The 15486-nt window shown below is 34.0% G+C and overlaps 2 protein-coding genes and 1 pseudogene across 2 annotated transcripts; 1 reads left to right on the forward strand and 2 right to left on the reverse strand.

Annotated features, from left to right (window-relative positions):
- Window positions 1-6795: 6795 nt before the first annotated feature.
- Window positions 6796-10060, forward strand: LOC121262373 (annotated as a pseudogene).
- Window positions 10061-11392: 1332 nt separating this feature from the next.
- Window positions 11393-12699, reverse strand: LOC121262374 (uncharacterized GPI-anchored protein At3g06035-like). The gene is made up of 2 exons (XM_041164830.1): window positions 12383-12699; window positions 11393-12115 (listed from the first exon to the last, which is right to left on the reverse strand). The coding sequence occupies exons 1-2, from the start codon at window positions 12468-12470 to the stop codon at window positions 11622-11624; spliced, it is 582 nt and encodes a 193-aa protein (XP_041020764.1). The 5' UTR covers window positions 12471-12699; the 3' UTR covers window positions 11393-11621.
- A 1258-nt stretch (window positions 12700-13957) lies between these two features.
- Window positions 13958-15075, reverse strand: LOC121262375 (uncharacterized GPI-anchored protein At5g19250-like). The gene is made up of 2 exons (XM_041164831.1): window positions 14830-15075; window positions 13958-14551 (listed from the first exon to the last, which is right to left on the reverse strand). Exons 1-2 carry the CDS (start codon window positions 14912-14914, stop codon window positions 14040-14042), a joined length of 597 nt encoding a protein of 198 aa, XP_041020765.1. The 5' UTR covers window positions 14915-15075; the 3' UTR covers window positions 13958-14039.
- Window positions 15076-15486: the final 411 nt, after the last annotated feature.

Genomic DNA, 15486 nt, shown 5'->3' on the forward strand with positions numbered 1-15486 from the left:
GTCTTTCTTTTAATGTTCTAGAACCTTGTAGGAATATTTTCTGCTTTATTTCCGTTAGAGTCAAGACAGATGTCCTATTTTTATTGCTTTGGGTTGTTACTCCTGCGTGGGTATTAGGACGAGTCTGAAAACAAGGAAAAGTATCTTTGCACAAATTATCAAGAATCTGAATACAGAACTTGGGAGGTTCAAGGGTCCCTCGAAGAACCCTATATCGTTCCTTTCTATTTTCCATATCTCAAGCATTCCTACAAACAGATCATCCTCATTCAATTTTTCATTCCAAATCCATACCATCTTGCATTCATTACAGCCAAAATACAACCCATAATTAATTGGATCATTACATTTGACCTCAAAGTTGAAAGGATTTTGCTATCCCAATGTCGCACTATTAGTCCTATCCCGACTTTGCAATTTACTAGCTTATCAATTGCTGTATCTTAGTTAATTTATAAAAATAGATTTTTAAAAATAGAAATGACGATTATTTAATTTTTTTTAAAAGTTTCAAAATTATAATTATTTTAAAGTTGTGTACATCTTTTTGTTTATTGATAGTATTTTGAGAAAGTTCCTCAAATGTATTTTTTAACTTATTGAGATTAAAAAATACTTTAATAAGTAATATTCAAACAACTTAATTTTATTATTAAAGAGCTTTTAAGACTATTTAACTACTTTTTAAGACTCCTAACGCAACTCCAACCAAAACCCTAATAATTTTATTGGTTCAGATCCAATTTAGATACAAGAAGTATTTCATCTCATCTTATCATTACAATTTTTTTTAAATTTACACATAAAATATAATAAATAATTCAACTTTTTCAATTTTTAAAATAATAATAATATTAAAAAAATAATATTCTAACAATATTTTATTTAATTTTTAATTTTCATCTCAACTGATTATCTTATTTTAACTCACTATCCAAATAGCACTTAAATCAAAATCTTTTACTAATTCCTACCGAGTGTTCCATGTTTTGGTAGATAAAAAAAACGATTGACCATTAGGGTTTGGACGACTGACGTTAGGATTGTGACTTTTATATCTTTTCTTTTGGTTAATGTTCCAATCTTAATTGGTTGCGTTTAAAGTATCATTTGCTCGAGATGTTTAAGTGGCTGAACCTTTTTGGGAGTAATGTTCTTAATAGGCTTCTCAATTTCCTAAACATAATAGTTGGGTAGTTGCCTATTTTTATTTTGTAGGTATAAGAGAGAATAAAAGAAAAAGTGTGTAGATATTTTTTGACAATTTGTCAGACAACCGAGATGTGTTTTTTCGTTTGTGCATGATTGGTTTGAACTATACGACTGTTGTATTTTGAAGGAAATAAGTTAAGAGAATGTCTGTTGCATCGATTCATTTGAAATTTTATATTTCACAGAGAGAACAAGATATCCGTATCTCAGTCGAAATTAATTTCGTTTAAATTTTAATTTCATTGTAGTTTTTATTTTATTACTACCATACGGGAGAGTATGTATTCTTTACCCTTCGTCTGATTATAAACAATCATATGGGTTTTTCTTCATTTCTTTTGATAATGTCCATGATTTCAATAGGTTGTTAATATATTCATTCTAATTTGTTTGATATGGTGTATCATGGCTTCTTCCTCGCCCAAAGGGAATGGCCAATCTATTCCAACTTCCACCTAAAGCAAATAAAACTATCCACTTCTCCAATCTGGATTTACTACATGACATCTCCAGGGACTCCCCAAGTGAAGACAGCCAAAATCTCTGGAAAATAAAAAAATTATTTTTGTAAGTCGGTGAGTCATATACTTTGCATACTGTGATATTGAAAATTTTGATTTGCAGGAGAACTTGTTTTAAACTTTTCTTATAAATCAGATTATGTATATATAATAGGGTGGTGCTAGAGCCACCGATAGTGGGTACCGAATTCGGTACCAAGGTGTGTAAATTTATTTTTGTTTCTTTTTTAAAGTATCTTTTATATATTTTAAAAAAAACACAATACTAAAATATAAAAAAAACACAAATCCTACAAAAAAAAAAAAAAGTAAAATTTGCTACACTTTGTCTATGGAAATAATAGGTTGGAGCATCATTTCCCTATATAATATAAGTATATGCACTCATCAATATCAAATAATTCAGGTCTCCTATATAGAGTAGTGCTACATGTACTTAATAAAAACTTATAAAAATCTTACTTTTCCACATGTCAGTTATTGATAGGTTGAAAATCATAAAATCTGAAATTCAAAATTTAAATTTTAAAAGAAAATTAACAAAATGAGTCTTATAAATAAAAATGTAAATACATATATTCCTCATTCTATTCTAATATTGCAAAAAAAGATCCAAATATCATAATCAATCGCTAGCTTCCCATATACGCCCTGCATTTATCATTTTAATAACTAACTTTTTTTTTTTTTTTTTAGAATCTTTCTCTTGGGAACCCTCTCTCTCACTCAAAAAAAAAAACAAAAAAAAAAGCCTCCAGATATGAGTTTCACCAAAGGATGAGGCCTCGACTTCCTCCTCCTTCTCCCCCTCCTTTCTCCTTTTTCCTCGTCTTTCTTCATCTCATTCCCTCATTTCTTTTTATTGTTCTTCCTTCAAGGTTGAAAAAGTCAGATCTACAGTTTTTTTAGCAACTCTCGAGAGATACGCGCAGCACAAGAAAACTCACAGGTAACAAATTGTTCGAAGGATAGTGGTGGTTTTGCTAAAATCACCGCATGTGGTCTTCATGCACTGCTCACAATTGCATGTGGTCCTCATGTGCCACACGCATTGGATCACTGGAATCACCATCACCATATCATTTAGATCTGGTTTTTGTGGCTGAAAAGAGACAAAATTGTTGCCTTCACGCGCCGTCAAAGTCTACCGGAGTTAGTTCAAATTGTAATCCATTCTTTTTTGTTTTTGTTTTTCTTATTGTATTGTAAAAATAATAAAAAAAAGTTCGTCTCTTGGATGATTTGTTCGTTAAGGTTAAGTCCTCCATTTCTATGAAAGGTGATGTTGAGTCTTTGTTTAGACAGAATGTTCTTTCTTGAACGTTTGTCTATAAAGAGTATCAACAACAATGAAGTCTAGACCAGTCCAATAGTGTACTAGTAGAGCTCCAAATGATTTATATGAGGACATTTCAGCATATATTTGGTTATGGATGTAAGTTTCTTTTGATGAATGAATGAATGAATGATGACATTTCCCTTAAAAAAACAAAAAACAAAAAAAGAAAAACCCATTTTTTTCCCTGTTGTTTATGGAAATCTCGCCCATAATATATGATGCTAAACTCCTTGGATCTCTGGTCAATTACATCCTTAGGTTCCTCAAAATCCTGGTGTCTAAAACACTAACATTTGTCTCGAAAATAAAAACCAAAAGGAAAGCAAAATCCATATGATTTTGAAACGTTTTCAATTAACAATGATTCATTATTGTACTTGACCTTAATTAATTACATCTATATTAAAACTCCACCCTGACAATATTTGTTTGTTAAATATTAATTAAGATATCATCATGTTTATAAGTGTGTGAAATTTATTTTAAGGAAATTCCACCTGAAATAGTTTTGACGATAAATCTAAACGTGACACGATAATTTAATCATATTTAAAATTTAAAACCACCTGTTTGTATTCGCAACCCATCTCAACTCATCTCAATTCATCTCAACTCATCTTATTACTATTCATCAATTTTAACTCACAAATCTTACTACTATTCACAACTCATCTCAACTCATCTCAACTCATCTTCAAATCCAAACGACACCGAGCCATAATTTTCATTTGATATAAGCTAAAATTTTGAGGTTGAGATCTATCATAATCATAGTCGTCACCAAAAGAAAATGAATGAATAATTGCTCTCATCTAATGCATGCCCAACCACACTAGATAGGTAGTATAGCGTGGTAATCTCGGAAGGGTATCACTGCACTTTTCCGTATAGATATGCCTTCTGAAAGTGAAAGTTGTAATCTCGGAAGTGTTCAATATTCCTTATCTTTTTCCTGAGCCATTGTACCAACACGCTTATTTTTAAATCTGAAAATTATATGGATATATTATTAAACAATTTTAATTATTTATAATCTAAAAGGTCAACGTGATTGATGAGCCTAGCTAGCAGGTTAGCACCTCGTGACGTGGATCGACGGTACTCACCTAGGCGACCACAACCAAGACTTTAGGTCCGGTCTGGTTTGAGCGTTTATACGGAAATATGCATAGTGGATAAGGGACGTGTTACGTCCACCGCTCCCGCTGGGAGCTAACGTTTGGTAAAAATATATATATATATATATATATATATATTTTTATATTTTTTATATGTATTTTTTAATATTTTTAAATATTTTTTTTAAAAAAATAAAAAAATTATAATATTATTAAAAAACACTTTTTTAATTACTAAGTAAAAAAAATAAAAATAAAAATAAAAAATCATAACGATAGAATAGAGCGGTAGAAAAGAAAAATAAAAATAACATTTTCCTAATCATTTTGAAAAAACAACCTCCATAAAACCTTGATCTAAATGGAGGTTGAAAAATGCCAACTACTGATAAGCGTGACCATTTTCCTCAAATATTGATGTAAGTATAAAAACTGAATGAATAAAATATTCAATTCTAAGATAAAATTAAAGTTAGTTAAATCATTTTATTTTAGCTTTTTAGATAAGTCTTGGTTTACCATGTTACCAAATCAGATTATATGTTGAGTTTGATTCCATATTTTATAAAATAATTCTACTTGAATGTTTTTACATCACACATAACTTATATAGTATAATTCTATTTTATATCCATTTAAGACTCGTTTATTTTTAGAGATGAGATGAAATGAGTTGAGATTAAAGTTAAAAAATTGAATAAAATATTGTTAGAATATATTTTTTAATATTATTTTTATTTTGAGATTTGAAAAAATTGAATTATTTATTTTATTTTGTATTAAAAGTTAGCAAAGTTGTAATGATTAGATGAGACGAGATGAGATATTTTCTAAAAGTAAACGAGATTTTCACTTAGGAAATTTTACACGCCAACATAGCTCATACCCAATGAATATGTATAAATACATAACCTATGTTTAAATATATAATTTCTCTTAAACATTTGAAAATCATTTTTATATATGTTTTAGATAGCGTATATGTAACATTTGGTCATTTATCTTAATCTTTTTGTAAAAAATAAAATAAAACTAAAGAGTGATCCGGTGCACTTAGAAAGCTTTTTCTCTTTTCCTCTTGGCCATTAAAAAGGCATTTCAAAAGAATAATGCCTGGCTTGGTTAAGTATACCAAACTATCTAATCTCATATAATTTTTTTAAATTTTTATATAAAATATAATAAATAATTTAATTTTTTTAAATTTTTAAATAAGAATTATATTAAAAAATTATATTTTAATAATATTTTATTTAATTTTTAATTTTTATTTTATCTCATTTTATCTCATCTGTATAACTATACGAGACTAAAACTTTTCTTTTTTTCTTTCACCATGATTGATATATAGCTACGGAATTAATTCCTAGATTTATAGAAAAAAAAAAGATTACTTTCAGATTTATTGCATTACTGATGCTTTATTTATATATTTAATTTCAGATTTCTTTGTGCTAGTCATGCTTTATGCTTTTATCATGATATATTACGGGAGTAAAGAAAGAAAAGAACAAAGATGATGATGGACAACGTGCGAGAACGACGACGAAGACTTGCAGGCCAGGCTACATTTAAATAGTGAGAATATCTTAAAAATATTAAGAATATTTATAAATAATAGTAAAAAAATAATAATAAAATAATAAATAGTAGGTAAAAAGTAATAAATAGTAAAAAAATAGATAAAAAGTAATAATAAAGTAAGAAATAGTAGTGAGAATATCTCAAGTAGTCTCACTTGCCAAACATAACTCTTTGCTTGAGACTTGTAGGCTAAGGACCGTACTGTTTAGATATAGAGATAGTTTTACCTTATTTAGAATATTTTTATTTTTATTTTTTATTATTTTATTTCATTTTAAAATTTTTAATATTTTTTTATTACTTTTCACTATTATTTACAAACATTCACAAACACTCTCACTATCCAAACGTCTCATCTCATCATTATAATTTTTTTAAATTTTTATACAAAATATAATAAATAATTTAAAATTTTCAAATCTCAAAACAATAATAATATTTTAACAAAATTATATTTAACTTATCTAAAACTATCTTATTTCATCTAATCTCACTATACAAACAAGCCCTTAGTTCCATTGAACACGGTACATAACAGGCCTTATTTATTTTCGTAGGTGAGATAAAATAAATTGAGATTAAAATTAAAAATTAAATAAAATATTATTAGAATATATTTTTTTAATATTATTTTTATTTTAAGATTTGAAAAAGTTGAATTGTTTATTTTATTTTATATAAAAATTTGAGAAAATTATAATGATTAGATTATCGAATGAAATGAGATGAGTCGAGAAGAATCGCGAAAGAAAAATACTAATTGAATCTATAAAAATGACTGATAAAAGTGACTGATTATTTTTTTATTTTTTATTTACTTAAATGATTAAAAAAGTGAATATTAATAAATTGATATTTTTTTTCTATTTTTCTAAAAATATTTAAAAATATATAAAAAAAAGAAAAAAAAAAAAAAAAGTGTGCATTTGCACTTGTCGGTTGAATTTTCGGTTGGGTATCGGTCGTTGCAGCGCTACCCATTGTGAGGTAACACTTCTGTTACCTTCCTTATAAAACCGGTACTGCGTGCTTAAGCACTGCGCTCTCTCTTCGACTCATCAAAACGTAGTGCAGATCTTTCTCTTTAGAAATCATAAAGTACTAATATTTTCTTCCTTGTTTTATGTAACTTTTTCCGGTTAAGTTTTGTTAACTATGGCTGGTAAAGGCAATGGTCCTGCAATTGGGATTGACTTGGGAACGTGCTATTCGTGTGCGGCAGTTTGGAAAGAAAACCGGGTGGGGATCATACCCAATGAGCTTGGGAACCGAAAGACTCCATCTTATGTGGCTTTCAATGAGACCCACCGTTTGATCGGTAATGGGGCCATGGACCAGGCTGCCATGAATCATAGCAACACTGTTTTTGGTATGTTTCTTGTTCTTCGGTACTGTTACGAGTTCAGATTTTAGAGTCTTGCTTTCAAAATAGTAGTTAATTATTTCTCGGACGCATATATAGATGCGTTCTGTTGAAGTTGGGTTCTTTTTATCTTCATTTAAATATATTGTTTTTCTTTCTTTAAGATGATGTTAAAGAAAAATGTCCGAGTTGTAGATAGATCTTTGTTTGGCTTTAAAGAAATCTCTATCTTTGCATAAAAAAGTTGACCTGTTGAACCATTTTTTTATTTTTTTTTGCTTTCTGATGGTTTCGATTTCTGAAGCCAAGGATGTTTAATGTAATGATTTGTTTGTATGTTGATGTTCTTGCCTGTGTTATGAAGACGCTAAACGTTTGATTGGAAGGAAATTCGACGATGCCTCGGTGCAACAAGACATGAAATTGTGGCCATTCAAGGTGGTTCCTAGCCATGATGGGAGGCCACTTATTGTGGTTGAATACAAGAACGAGGAAAAGCGGTTTTGGCCCGAGGAAATCTCTTCAATGATTCTCATAAAGATGAAGGAGATTGCTGAGGCTTACTGTGGTTCGAAGATAAAAAATGCTGTTATCTCTGTCCCTGCTCGTTTCAATCATTCACAGCGTCAAGCAACAATGGATGCTGGTGTCATTGCAGGCCTGAATGTGATGCGAATAATCAACGAGCCAACTGCTGCTGCTATTACATATGGGCTTGACGAAGAGAATAATGCTGGTGAGAAGAATGCGCTCATCTTTGATCTTGGTGGTGGTACTTTGGATGTCTCGCTTCTCACCATTGAAGGGGATCTTTTTGAAGTGAAAGCTACGGCTGGTGATACCCACTTGGGAGGTGAGGATTTTGACCCTAGATTGGTGAACTATTTCCTTCAACAGTTCAGATAAAAGTATAAGCGGGAGATTACTTGTGGTAAGGCTCTTAGGAAGTTGTGGACTGCTTGTGAAAAGGCCAAGAGGATCCTCTCATTTAATACTCAAACCACAATTGAGATTGATTCTCTGTTTGATGGTATTGACTTCAACACAAGCATTACTCGAGAAAGGTTTGAGGAGCTTAACATGGATTTGTTCAGAAAGTGTAGGGAGCCCCTAAAGAAATGTTTGAAGGATGCTAAGATCGATAAGAACAGTGTCCATGACGTGGTTCTAGTTGGAGGGTCTACTAGGATTCCCAAGATTCGGGAATTGTTGCAAGAATGCTTTGATGGGAAGGAGCTCTACAAAAGGATTAACCCTGATGAGGCTGTTGCTTATGGTGCTGCTGTTCAGGCCGCAATTCTCAACAGTCAGGGTGGTAGGAAAGTGCCGAATATCTTGTGCCTAGATGTCACTCCTCTATCCCTTGGACTAGAGATTGCTGGGAGGTCATGAGTGTGCTGATACCAAGAAACACCACCATTCCCGTCAAGAAGGAGGAGTTCTCAACCAAAGAAGATAAACAGCCTTACGTGCTGATTCAGGTGTATGAGTGTGAATGTACCGGCACTCATGACAACAACTTGCTGGGCAAGTTCAAACTCTCTGGTATTCCTGCTTCTCCTAGTGGAGTTTCAAAAATCACTGTTTCATTTGATGTCGATGCTGATGGTATCTTGAACGCCTCTTTCAAGGAAAAAACCACTGGACAGAAGACTGGCATCACAATCACCCACATGGGCAGGCTCTCCAAGGAAGAGATTGAGAAGTTAGTGCAGGAGGCTAAGAAAGTACAAGGCTGAGGACGAGGAACATAAAATGAAAGTTGATACAAAGAATGAACTCGAGAACTATGCTTACAACATGATGAACGCATTCAAAGACGAAAAGATTGCAGCTAAGGTCCCTGCTGCAGAAAAGAAGAAGATTGAAGAAGCAATTGAGCAGGCTATCCATTGGCTTGACCGAAACCAACTTGCTGAGGCAGAAGAATTTGAGTTCAAGAAGGGCGAGCTGATGAACATCTGCGACCCTTTCATTGCCAAAATTGATCAAGGTGCTGAAGGTGACACAAGTGGAACCACGCAAGGGGAATCTGAGAAGTGCATTGATCAGCAAAAGGAGTGTAATATCAAGGTCGAGGCAAAGAATGCACTAGAGAACTACGCTTACAATATGAGGAACTCTTTAAAAGATGAAAAGATTTCAGCTAAGGTCCCTGCAACTGACAAAAAGAGGATCAAAGATGTGATTGAGCAGGCTATCCATTGGCTCGAAGGGAACCATAATTCCGAGGTAGATGAATATAAGGTCAGGATGAAGGAACTGGAGAGCATCTGCGACCCAGTCATCGCCAGGACTTATCAGGTTGCTAATGGTGACATTGGTGAAGCCTTGCAAAAGCATAAGGAACCCAATAATGAGACCAAAACCAAAATGCAGGAGGCTGAGAAGGATATGGATCAGGTAAAGGAGCATAAGACGAAGGAGACAGAGAAGGGAAAGAAGAAAGTTGAGAAGAATAACATGGCCGAAGATAAGGTGCACGAGGTTGAGGCAAAAAATGCTTTGGAAAGTTGTGCTTACTACATGTGGTACAAAATCAGAGCTGTGAAGAATGATTTGACAAAGACCGAAGATGCAATTGAGCAGACTATCCTTTGGCTTGATAGGAACCAGAATGCCAAGGCAGGGGAGTTTGAGAATAAGATGAAGGAGCTGGAGGGCATCTGTCACCCGTTCATTGCCAAAATGAACTAAGGAGCTGGTGGTGATAAAGAAAAAAATATAGATTTCTTTGTATTGTAATCTGGTCTTTGTTTGTGAGCAATTGAAAGCTGTAGAGGCTTGAAGGGTGAGGCTTTAGTTACTTTTATTGCACTTATATATTAGCATTGTAACTCAGTTGTATATTGGGTGTTCTTGGGATGTTTAAACTATATGTTGTGTTGTGATGTTGGAAAAAATGATAGAAATCAGATTTCAACAAGAAATTTATATAGCCAATAGTTCCTCTGAAACTTGCTCCAAAAAAAAAAACTCACCAAAATTAGTTTCACTTTCAAACACTCTGACTATAAAGCCAAAAAAAAAAACTAAAAAGTACCCTAAACTCACCATAATTTTTTTTTTAATGTGTTGTTTGTTGATTTTAAAATCATAAGATTTTTTAAAATGGTCAAAAAATTGATTTTTTTAAAAATGTTTCCTTTTGGCCAATAGCCGATATATACTTTCAAGTAGGGTGCCGGTGGTCCGGACTGGAGAAACACCGGCCCGAAGTTGGGACTGGTTGGTCTTGGTTCAAGAAATTCTATTTTTTCGGTTTTCGGTCCAGTCCTGGAGTGGTCCTGTTCGGTCCAGTCCTGGGGTGGGGTTTTCCTGGACAGGACCACCCCAGGACTTGACCGGACCGACCGAATCAGAAAATATATATTTTTAATTTATATATATTTTATATAATAATTTTATAATTAATTATATAATCTTTATCTAACCTATCACCATTAACAATATAAAATTTTAAATATGTAATTATAAATTAATATTATATTAATTAACTAATGTATATTATCAATTAACCTATCATCAATTCACCATTAACTAATTACTAACATCTACATCTATGATTAAAGTTATTAGATAAATTTTTTATAAAATACCTAAGTTGTAAGTAAATATAAAGCAATTACAAATATTATTGTAAATTGTAATTAACTAATGTATGATATAATTCACCATTAACTAATTTCTAGCATCTACATCTATGATCTAATAATGTTATTAGATAATTTTTTTGTAAAACGCCTAAGTTGCAAGTAAATATAAAGCATGTATGGACGGGACTTATGGATAATTCAATTATTTATACTTCATATATAAAATGTAAAAAGTTCAATATATCTCAAGTAGTGGACATGAGAATTTCCAATAAATGCGTTAAAATAGTTTGCCTGTAATGCTCCAATTGTAGCCATTGAACGTAACCTTTCAGGCCACTTGTTGACACGAAACCACTAAATGCGATCTCTCCTTTCTACCAAAGAACAAGGGCTCGGATCACTCTTGGCTCATTTTCCTTTCTCTTTTAACTGCTACAAGCACTTTAAATAGGCATTTGTAAAAAGAAAAATCATTTGTAGATCAATACCCATATCAATGGGTTGGTAAGAAATTTTGACTTTATCAATCTACTAGATACGTGACACAAATCCGAATATTGGAAAGCACCAGCCAAAGTAGATGCATAAAATCAAACGAGGAGAGTGAGTACTAGTCTACTAGATCATCAGAATCAAACACAAAAGCGTATTAATCCACTGCATAATTTTCTTTTGCAGATCTTATACATCTCCAGCAAGAATCAAACACAATCGCTGCCAAGTTTACAGCTTTACTCGCACAAAGAGAACATTAAGAAACTCATGCCAAAAAAGAAAAAAGCAAGAACAGAAACAAACAGGGTACAAAAAAAAAGAAGAAAGAAAAAAGAAAAAAACAAGGTACATTTATTTATATGACAACACACCCGGCCGGAACACTTCAGCTCAAAAAACAAGAAGCAAGCTGAATAACAAAGCAACCATGTAGTTAACCATGATGTTGGGAACCAAAGAAGCAACACCAGAAAAGTTTCCAGTCGATGTGTTGGTGCTCAAGATCACCACCATCCAGTCATCCTCAGAGGCAATCCCGGCACCGGTGTAGCTGGAATCATTAAGATACGTTGCATATTGAGAATTCGTGTAGTTGGAAAGTACTAAAGTTGGGTCTAATTTGGGTACACAAACAGGCATTATGACCCCATCTACAGTGGTGTTGACATTTATGTCGCACGAGTGCAGGAGCTTGTTGAAGTTGCTGAACTTGGGATTGGTGCCGGGAGCAAAGCTGTAGTCAGAGGCTTTGTTGCAAGGTAGATCCTCTAATTGATCTGCGATTTCATCAGCTAGGCACCCTGCATTGTCGTTCTCAGTGAATTCGGGGAGATTTAGTGATTGCCTGTAACTGTTAATGCCTTCGAAGAGTGTGTCGTCTTCATCTGCATGCAGATGTGTAGAAATTGCATTGATTATAGCCCAACGTTAAAGCAAAGATGATGAGTAATAATACATCAGACTAGCAATTTAATTGGTATTATAATTTTCTTTGTGGCTCTAAAACTACCTACCAACTTTATTACTTTCACGAGGTAATCAATTCTGGTGCAATTAGTACTAATTGACAGAACAAATGGAAATCTTCGAACATTTATTAAACTTTAGAAAAGCTATTGAGAGAGAGAGAGAGAGAGAGAGAGAGAGATCACCATCACAATGTACTGGATCAGAAAGAAACATAACGCCATGAATTAGGACGAGCAAAACGAGGGAGAGGCCAAGTTTAACGAAGGCCATGGTTCAGTAGTGTCAACGAAAGAGCTAGCCAGACGAGGGCGATTTATACAAACTCAAGAAGAGAATAAACAAAAGATGAGTGTTGCAGATAATTGGTATTGGAATGTCTGCCTTTTCTGGGTTGCTTTAATTGCGTGTCAAGGTGGTTCTCCAGGTGCTATATCTTTTTTGTTTTGTGTATAATTGCAGGCCAAAGTGAGAGTTTTCAAGTCGGAAGTCTCGACTCGGAAACTTTTGCTGTATATCTTTGTTCTTTGGTAAAGACTGAACTGAAGCAGCTTCGACGACAATAGCAACCAAATGCAAAAAAATATCGCTTTGATAACCTACGTTAGTCGATCGCTCTTAATTAAGCCTACCTCCCTCACGAGATAAAGTGTTGCATACTTCATGGATAGATTCTTCAAGTTGAGCGTAAAGTGCTGCACACTTGTGCATAGAGAGACTTCTAGCAGGAGCCATATGGCAGGCGACAGCTATGCACTACACTACCTGCGACGTCCGTCCGTACTGTTGCCTTCTCAAAAGCCATCACCTCTTTCAACAAAATTCATAGTATTCTCCAAACTATTCCCCTTTCAACAGAATTCCTACGGCCTATTATATCTAAGGTTTTTTCACTACTTTTAATCGAATTAAATGGAGCAGCATCGAATAAATTCAAGAGTAATATTACGTATAGTAGAGTATTACACAAGTGTCGTGCAGTTATTTTAAAATAAAAATTAAAAAATTAATTTTTCTTTTCATATAAATTCTATATTTTTTTACTTTTTTCAAAATAAATACATAATACTTACATACTCTCGATTGCAACTATCATTTCTCTAAATTCAATCCTTAAAAATCCGAAACGTGTTTGGAAAGCATTCATATGCATGGCCACGGTAAGTGAATTGTATTGGGGTTAATTTCCGGTGGGGACAGTCCTTTCATAGCGATGGAGCCCTCTGTGAGTGAATGCCAGGCACCCTGTTGTTATTGAATTCAAATACTGATCGTATGATCATCGAATATATTTATATCCTGAATTTCGTAATTACAAGGAAATAAATTTATTCAGTTTATTTATAAAATTTCGTGACTCTTCGAAAAAAACAGAATCCCAATTTGCCAAAGACAAATAACATGATGGGCAGAGGACTCGCTCAGTTGAAATCAACTGAGTAAACATAAATCACCTCAAAACACCCAATCTCAGAGCGAAATTTCTTAAGCTTTAAACTCTCCTTTTGCATTTCATCCACTGTTTGATGTTTTTCATCTAAACTAAAATATCCGAAATTAAAACCACGCCATCTTAGTATTTTCTATGTTTTCTCCCTGGAAATTAACCAGTTTACCATTGACCGACGAATTCCACGACTGTGACAGGAGACTCCACACCGACATGCCCTGCAACGTATATAATACTGTTCTGCTTATCTCACACATCTAGCTTGATCACTTTCCGACACACCTCATAAGTGAAAATAGTCACGAGAATGTAGCAAATCACAATTTACACAACCATAAACTGCATAAACATATAACCCCCCGGGGGAGGGGGGAGGGGGGAACAGAGCAATTTCAATTTGCAAAGAGGAAAAACAACCCCAACCCGAACAACGAAGACACCATGTAGTGACCAAAACCAACCTTTGGAACCAAAGAGAGAGCCCCAGAAAAACTTCCTGTCGGGGTGTTTGTTGTCAAAACGACCACCATCCAATTATCCTCAGAACCAACCCCGACTCCAGTATACTTGGAATTGTTTAGATACTCTGCCAATGGTGTGTGCGTATAGTTAGTAAGCACAAGAGTTGGGACCAAATCGGGCACACAAACGGGCATTATTATTGCGTCTGCCGTGGAGTTGGCGTTGATTTTGCACTTGTCCAAGTGCTTGGGGAGATCGGAAAGTCGAGTGTTGGAGCTTGGCACAATGCTGGCGCCGTTGGTGGTGCTGGTGCAAGACTCATCCTCTAATTCGTCGGCAATTTCATCGGCGAGGCAATCTGCTTTCCCATTTTTTACGAGGGGCGGCTGTTTTGCTGCTTGCCTGAAACTGTTAATGCCCTGAAGAAGATTGTCTTCATTCTCTGTGCAAATAAAATGTAATAGAAGACCTCAGGCAATTAAGAAGCCATGCATGTAAACTATTATTGTCATGCACTTAATTTGTTGATCTGAGCTTTAATAAAATGAAAAAGTAAAGAAGTCTAGTCTGAACATAATAAACATAACTGAATATGAAGATGGGGTAGTTTTAATTACTCAGATTATATCAAGAAGGAAGTTAAATCAGATCCTCACAACAACTCAATTAATATCATAACAACTACAAACCCAGAAGCTGGGAGAAAGAGAGAGTAAATACCATTACAGTGCACTGGGAGAGAAAGCAAAGCAAAGACATGAACAAGCACAAAGAGGAGAAGACTAATTAGTTTGGGAGAGGCCATGGGTTCAGAGCCGAAAGAGATCAGAAGAGTGCAGTAGAGAAGGGAGAAAGAAGAGGTAGCTAGGCTTGTGGTAAGTAAATGATCTTTTCGTTGAGGTTTTGAATGAATTGAGCGTGGATTGCCTAGTTTTTGAAAGAGGTTCCAGGTGCCACTTCGTGTGCCTGATACATAATGGCCAATTTGACAGCTATAAATTGCTTCGTATGGCACGTGGCCGGCATGCAAAGCGCCACTACCCATATCATGTATGTTTGATAAGTCGTGGGATAAGTAGGGATCCTGTATTTCTGTGTATTTTTCCTCGTCTGAAGTGTTCAGTGAGAAGAAAGTTTCGTAAAAGACGCACCAAGAAAAAGTGAAAAGAGCATATATTTATTCAGGGTAGGGGAGATCGAACAGTTTTGACCAACAAAAACAGAAAACAAACCAGGAATTAATATTGGATTCGAGCCCCCACATCAGATGAAAAGGCACAATAATATTCTAATCCTTTGTGACACAAAGAAACCTCAAACTAATGGAAAGATGGACGTTGAGAGCTTGACTTAGAAGCTTGATGGTGGATCTTTGGA

Source organism: Juglans microcarpa x Juglans regia, chromosome 4S (genome assembly GCF_004785595.1).
Source record: "Juglans microcarpa x Juglans regia isolate MS1-56 chromosome 4S, Jm3101_v1.0, whole genome shotgun sequence".
Classification (NCBI taxonomy): Eukaryota; Viridiplantae; Streptophyta; class Magnoliopsida; order Fagales; family Juglandaceae; genus Juglans; species Juglans microcarpa x Juglans regia.

Excerpts from the sequence above, each read along its gene's own strand:
- LOC121262374 (XM_041164830.1), bottom strand. The coding sequence starts at position 12,470 with ATGGCCTTCGTTAAACTTGGCCTCTCCCTCGTTTTGCTCGTCCTAATT. Across the intron at positions 12,116-12,382 it reads TGATCCAGTACATTGTGATG|ATGAAGACGACACACTCTTC; the intron begins GTGATCTCTCTC and ends ATCTGCATGCAG.
- LOC121262375 (XM_041164831.1), bottom strand. The coding sequence starts at position 14,914 with ATGGCCTCTCCCAAACTAATTAGTCTTCTCCTCTTTGTGCTTGTTCAT. Across the intron at positions 14,552-14,829 it reads TCTCCCAGTGCACTGTAATG|AGAATGAAGACAATCTTCTT; the intron begins GTATTTACTCTC and ends TTATTTGCACAG.